Here is a 6,865-nt window from a genome sequence, read left to right on the forward strand (position 1 = left end):
TAGAAAAGGAAGAACATCGGTCTAGAAAAGGAGGAACATAGGTCTAGAAAAGGAGGAGCATAGGTCTAGAAAAGGAAAAGCATAGGTCTAGAAAAGGAGGACCATACAGTAGGTCTAATAAAGGCGGTACATAGGACTAGAAAAGGAGGTACATAGGACTAGAAAAGGAGGAACCGGACTAGAGAAGGAGGAACCTAGGACTAGAGAAGGAGGAACCTGGGACTAGAGAAGGAGGAACAGGGGACTAGAGAAGGAGGAACAGGGGACTAGAGAAGGAGGAGCACGGGACTAGAGAAGGAGGAGCACGGGACTAGAGAAGGAGGAACACGGGACTAGAGAAGGAGGAGCACGGGACTAGAGAAGGAGGAGCACGGGACTAGAGAAGGAGGAGCACGGGACTAGAGAAGGGGGAGCACGGGACTAGAGAAGGGGGAGCACGGGACTAGAGAAGGGGGAGCACGGGACTAGAGAAGGGGGAGCACGGGACTAGAGAAGGAGGAGCACGGGACTAGAGAAGGAGGAACAGGGGACTAGAAGGAGGAGCACGGGACTAGAGAAGGAGGAGCACGGGACTAGAGAAGGAGGAGCACGGGACTAGAGAAGGAGGAGCACGGGACTAGAGAAGGAGGAGCACGGGACTAGAGAAGGGGGAGCATGGGACTAGAGAAGGGGGAACATTGGTCTAGACAAGGAGGAACCTAGGAGGAACATAGGTCTAGATAGATGTGAGTCACCAAATTATTGTTTTCTGTTTTGTTCACAGACTTTGAGGAAAATAGTCTTTCCGGTGGTGGTGGTGGTGGGGAAATGCCCCCTAATCCCCTTTCTTGTCTCTCTTCAGGCAACAAGGAGCATTTCCCCACTTAAACCAAGCCCTCTTCCAAGTGCCTCCCATCCTGTCAACGTCGTGCGTCCTCTCCGTCCTGCACCGAGCCCAGCCGGGCCTCCTCAGAAAGACCTCAGGCCCTCCAGGCCGCCCCCGCTGCCTTTCAACAAGACCCCCGCCCTTCCTTCCAAAACAAAACTCGGGGTGCAAACCAAGCTGCCTCCGCCGAAAAGGCCTCTGCCCATCAGCCCTGTCAGGAGCCCGTTGGTGAGTTGCGCTCGTCGTGCCCTCTCAGGCAGGGATGGAGTCCCGGAGGCCGTCGCTCGCTAGAATTCTCCCAGCCTCATTTCAAAGCTCGGATCGGCGTGCCTCTTTTCTCGTTCATTACCTGCTTTCTCAGTTTGCCTGCGGAGGAAAAGTTCACGTTTTGAATGGGAAAAGTGTTCGTTGTAAAAAAAGAAGAAGAAAAAAGTGCACTATTCCTCTATTGACCAAAATATGAAAATACGAATTTTTAAAAGCGGGCATTTTAAAAATGTGTACATGTTCCAAACGCAAATGTAGGTTTGGGAATTTGTGGACATTTCCCGGGAACGTGTGCTCCTGTTCACGTTCGGGATTGCGCAAGGGGAATTTTTGAGTGTTTCGCAAACTGAAACAAAATTCCTATTTATTTATTATTACATTTATACCCTGCCTTTTTTTCCTCATGAAAATTCACTTCAGATTAAAAAGTAAAAACCCTGTATCATGACGATCTTACCCTACACCAGGACCCAAACCCTCGTGAGATCCCCACAGGCGCTCAGGCGCAAGTCTGCCCGGCTTTTGACCCTCCCCCCCGCTTTGTTAATTCCCCCCCTGTGGCAAGGAGGGTCTTAAAGCCCCTATTAACACAAGGGTAAAGCTTTAAGGGCCCCATTGGTGCAGGAGGGAGGGAGAATGTGCACTCCCCAGAAGCCCCGGAAAGTGCGGACTTCCCCTTCCACACGAATGGCACCGGTGGCGTTGCCCCACGATTACCTTGTACATGTCTGCGTTATTATGTCTGGTAAGCAGGGAATGTCAGAACTGAGCGGGTGTGGTTTATGATGTAATGGGGGGGGGAGAGGAGTATATAAGAGTGTTGGGAGTTTGTGATGTTAGTGTGGGATATTGACACACGTACAGAGTTTCAGAAAGCGTTTTGGCATTAGAGACCAGTAATGACTCCAGGTACTGCAGCAAAACAGTTGTAGATATTTTTATAAGTAAAGTATATATATATATATATACTATTCTCTTCCAGGTCCCTGGAAGGGCTATAAATCTTCTCTTGATGTACAAAACAGTTACAAGCAAATAGTTTCAAAAGTTCCTAGATTCTTTGCCAGCAGTCTTGAAGAACTCTTCGCAGACTCTTTTTCCCGTCGTCAGCATGCCCAGACCTGTTGACGTGACGCCACCGTGTCCTCCTTCTCTCCCTGCTAGATCGATCCAAAGCACAGGCCGCCTCGCAAGCCGCTGCCGGGGAACCCCCTTCTGGCGAAAGAGCCACCATCAGCTCAGGGTCAGGCCTTGCTGGTCATGGTGCCTCCCACCAGCTCCAAGACAGCCTGTATCAGTTCCTCGAGCCACCTCTCCAAACCACTCAGGTACGTTGGCAACGAACCATTTCTGCAGCCTAGGTGGCTTGCAGGTGATAGGGGATGGGAGGTGGGCAAGGAAGTGGCTGATGCAATGGTTTAAACGGGCAGAAAGCAAGGAGCGTAGCAGCATCAAAATAGATAGATGTTCTCGCCAAATATTTCCTCCGCAATCGGGACTGAGTTTAGTGTTCCATTATAACAGCTTTCTCCAACCAGGCACCCATCAGATGTGTTAGATTACGGCTCCCATAAACCCAAGCCAGCATGGACCTTGCTGGCTGGGGGTGATGGGAATTGTAGTCTGACACATCTGGAGGGTGCTGGTTCGGGAAAACTACAGTACGGTGTTACAGGAATTCTGGGAGAAAACATTTTGTTGGCTTCTGTTATTAGGGGGTGTGCATGTCTCTAGCATCTTGAGATGGGCTGGCACCCTGGAGGGCTCTTCTTACGAAGGTGATTCGTTAACGAAACAGGTGGAGAAGTTAACTGGAAGTCTGTTTCCACAGAGTTTACTGTGGGAACGACCGTGGCTAATTCCCCACCTGAGATGCCATGGAAAAATCCCTAGGTTCTGGAATTAAAAATGACTTATTTGGAAATGAACAAGAATACTAAGTTTGAAAAAAAACCTGTAAGGCCTTTCCGGATGAATATATTCCTTCCAATGTTGAAGCCTGAACATTTTCCACACTAAAACTGGAAGTTGAACCCATGAAGGCTCCAACTTTGCGTGGGACCAAGATATTGGGAGAAATCCCCTTGTCATCCTCGAGGAAGGATGTGGCAGCCCCAAAGGACGGGTGCAGGGGCCGTGGCCCTATCCCCTGAACCAGGAGTCTAGATGCCATCTTGACTGCTATCTGGAAAGCCACGCCTGACGTTATTTATTTTATTTATTTATTTATTTATTACATTTTTATACCGCCCAATAGCCGAAGCTCTCTGGGCGGTTCACAAAAATTAAAATCATCATAAAACAACCAACAAGTTAAAAATACAAATACAAAATACAATATAAAAAGCACAACCAGGATAAAACTACGCAGCAAAATTGATATAAGGTTAAAATACAGAGTTAAAACAGTATAATTTAAATTTAAGTTAAAATTAAGTGTTAAAATACTGAGTGAATAAAAAGGTCTTCAGCTGGCGACGAAAGGAGTACAGTGTAGGCGCCAGGCGGACCTCTCTGGGGAGCTCATTCCACAACCGGGGTGCCACAGCGGAGAAAGCCCTCCTCCTAGTAGCCACCTGCCTCACTTCCTTTGGCAGGGGCTCACGGAGAAGGGCCCCTGTAGATGATCTTAAGGTCCGGGTAGGTACATATGGGAGGAGGCGTTCCTTCAAATAACCTGGCCCCAAACCGTTTAGGGCTTTAAATGTCAATACCAGCACTTTGAATCGGGCCCGGACCTGGACTGGCAGCCAATGAAGTTGTAAAAGGACTGGCGTAATGTGATCTCGCCAGCCAGTCCCTGTTAGTAAACGGGCTGCCCTGTTTTGTACCAGCTGAAGCTTCCGGACCGTTTTCAAAGGCAGCCCCACGTATAACGCATTGCAGTAATCCAAACGAGAGGTTATCAGAGCATGGATAACTGTAGCTAGGCTATCACTGTCCAGATAAGGGCGCAGTTGGTATATCAGCCTAAGCTGATAAAAGGTGCTCTTTGCCACTGAGTTCACCTGTGCCTCAAGTGACAGTCGAAGAGCACCCCCAAACTACGGACCCGATCCTTTAGAGAGAGTGCAACCCCGTCCAGGACAGGGCAAACATCACCTCGCCGGACAAATGAACCACCCGCTAACAGTACCTCCGTCTTGTCTGGATTGAGTCTCAGTTTGTTAGCCCTCATCCAGTCCATTACCGTGCCCAGGCACTGGTTCAGAACAGCCACTGCCTCACCTGGGTTTGATGAAAAGGAAAGGTAGAGCTGGGTGTCATCCGCATATTGATGACACCTCAGTCCACATCTCCGGATAACCTCCCCCAGCGGCTTCATGTATATGTTAAACAGCATAGGGGATAAAATAGAGCCCTGCGGAACCCCATGGCTTAGGAGCCACGGCACAGAGCAATAATCCCCCAGCACCACCTTCTGGAATCGGCCATCCAAGCAGGAGCGGAACCACTGCAACGCAGTACCTCCAACTCCCAGCTCAGACAACCTATCCAGAAGGATACCATGGTCGATGGTATCGAAGGCCGCTGAGAGGTCCAGGAGAACCAACAGGGTCGCACTCCCCCTGTCTCTCTCCCGACAGAGGTCATCCCACAGGGCGACCAAGGCAGTTTCTGTTCCAAAACCAGGCCTGAAACCCGATTGAAATGGATCTAGATAATCCGTTTCATTCAAGAGTGCCTGGAGTTGTCCTGCAACCACCCGCTCAAGCACCTTGCCCAGGAAAGGGATATTAGCCACCGGCCTGTAGTTGTTAACCTCCTCCGGGTCCAGATTAGGCTTCTTCAGGAGTGGTCTAATTACCGCCTCTTTTAAAGAGGCCGGCACCACTCCCTCTCTCAAGGAGGCATTTACAACCTCCTGGACCCAGCCGGCGATCCCCTCCTTATTTGATGTAATGAGCCACGAGGGGCAAGGGTCAAGCACACAGGTGGTCGACCGGACTTGGCCAAGCACCTTGTCCACATCCTCGGGCCTCAATAACTGAAACTCATCCAATAAAACTGAGCCGGACGGCGCTCTGAACGCCTCTACTAGTGGTGCTGCATTAAGTGTGGTGTCCAATTCATGACGAATCTGAGCGACTTTATCTTCAAAGTGCCGTGCAAACTCATCACAGCGTGCTACCGAGGGTTCAACTATCTCACGCCCTGGCCCAGAGTGTAACAGGCCACGAACCACTCGGAAAAGCTCCGCCGGACGACACCGAGAAGACGCAATGCTGGTGGAAAAGAACTGCCTCTTTGCCACCCTCACCGCCACAGAGTAGGCTCGATAGTGAGCTCTAGCCCGTGTTCGATCAGACCCAGCACGAGTTTTCCTCCACCTGCGTTCTAGCCGTCTCCCCTCTTGCTTCATCGCCCTCAGCTCAGATGTATACCAAGGAGCTGACCGGGCTCTGCTCAGAGGGAGAGGACGCTTGGGCGCGATCGTGTCAACCGCCCGAGTCATCTCTGCATTCCACAGAGCGACCTGGGCTTCGACAGGAGCACCGGCCATATCAGCAGGAAAATCCCCCAGAGCCCTCTGGAATCCATCGGAGTCCATTAGCCTCCGGGGGCGGACCATTTTAATAGGCCCCCCACCCTTGCAGAGGGGAAAGGCCGCCGAGAGTCTAAACCTCAGTAGGAAGTGATCCGACCATGACAAGGGGGTAGATGTTAGTTCCCCCACTTCCAGATCACCATCCTCCTGTCCAGTCGAGAAAACCAGATCAAGTGTGTGTCCCTTTGCATGTGTTGGGCTGATGACATGTTGAGACAGCCCCATGGTTGTCATGGCAGCCATGAAGTCCTGAGCCGCTCCGGATACAGCAGCCTCGGCATGGAAGTTGAGATCCCCCAGAACCACCATCCTGGGGGTCCTCAACACCAGGTCCGAGACAACCTCCGTCAGCTCAGGCAGGGAGACTGTTGGGCAGCGGGGTGGACGGTACACCAGCAGAATCCCTAATCTGTCTCGAGTACCCAACACACAGTACAAACACTCCAGACCAGCACTCGACTGAACAGGAAGCCTAGAGAGGGAGATTGTATTCCTATAGACCACGGCAACCCCCCCTCCCCGGCCCTCGAGTCTGTGCTGGTGCTGCACCGAGTACCCAGGAGGGCAGAGCTGGGTGAGAGCAACCCCACCCAGTTCACCCACCCAGGTCTCAGTGATGCATACCAGGTCAGCCCCCTCATCCACAATCAAATCATGGATGAGGGAGATTTTATTCTGGAAGGACAGAAATTGACAGAGCTCTCGAAAGCTTTGGAGAGATTGTTTTAGCACGAAGCTGAGTACATCGGCATCAAAATGTGAACGCATTAACGAAACCTCTTTGCTTTCTTTCTTCCCAACAGGCCTGTGCCGCCTCAGAGGTGAGTGTGACCTTGCCCCTGATGCTGTGGCTGGGAATACCCATTTCTTGTCCTCCGCTATTCCTCATGCCGTGTCTCTGCTTTAAGGTGAAGACAGACAGGCGTTCTAAAATACAGTAGCATGGACAGGGTCAAGAGTAGGCGTGTCCAGGCATCCAATGGGGCTCAGACCCAGCAGGGCTTCACAGGCAAGAATCCCCTGGAGTTCCTACCCCCTCCCCCTCCCCCTCCCCCTCCCCCTCCCCCTCCCCCTCCTCCTCCTCCTCCCCTCCTCCTCCCCTCCTCCTTCTCCTCCTCCCTCTCCTCCTTCTCCTTCTCCTCCTCCCCCTCCTCCCCCTCCTCCTCCTCTTCCCCCTCCTCCTC

At 51.6% G+C, this 6,865-nt stretch overlaps 1 protein-coding gene across 1 annotated transcript in view; it reads left to right on the forward strand.

The window, feature by feature from the left end:
* The window catches only part of ADAM33 (ADAM metallopeptidase domain 33), a 118,326-nt gene extending 111,812 nt beyond the window's left edge, over window positions 1-6,514 (forward strand). Inside the window, exons 21-23 of the mRNA XM_063136066.1 lie at window positions 842-1,093; window positions 2,297-2,460; window positions 6,485-6,514. Coding sequence (XP_062992136.1) covers window positions 842-1,093; window positions 2,297-2,460; window positions 6,485-6,506 — 438 coding nt within the window. The 3' untranslated portion in view covers window positions 6,507-6,514. The remainder of the gene's footprint in view (window positions 1-841; window positions 1,094-2,296; window positions 2,461-6,484) is intronic.
* The last annotated feature ends 351 nt before the right edge of the window (window positions 6,515-6,865 follow it).

Source organism: Elgaria multicarinata, chromosome 10, assembly GCF_023053635.1.
Source record: "Elgaria multicarinata webbii isolate HBS135686 ecotype San Diego chromosome 10, rElgMul1.1.pri, whole genome shotgun sequence".
In the NCBI taxonomy this organism is placed as follows: domain Eukaryota; kingdom Metazoa; phylum Chordata; class Lepidosauria; order Squamata; family Anguidae; genus Elgaria; species Elgaria multicarinata.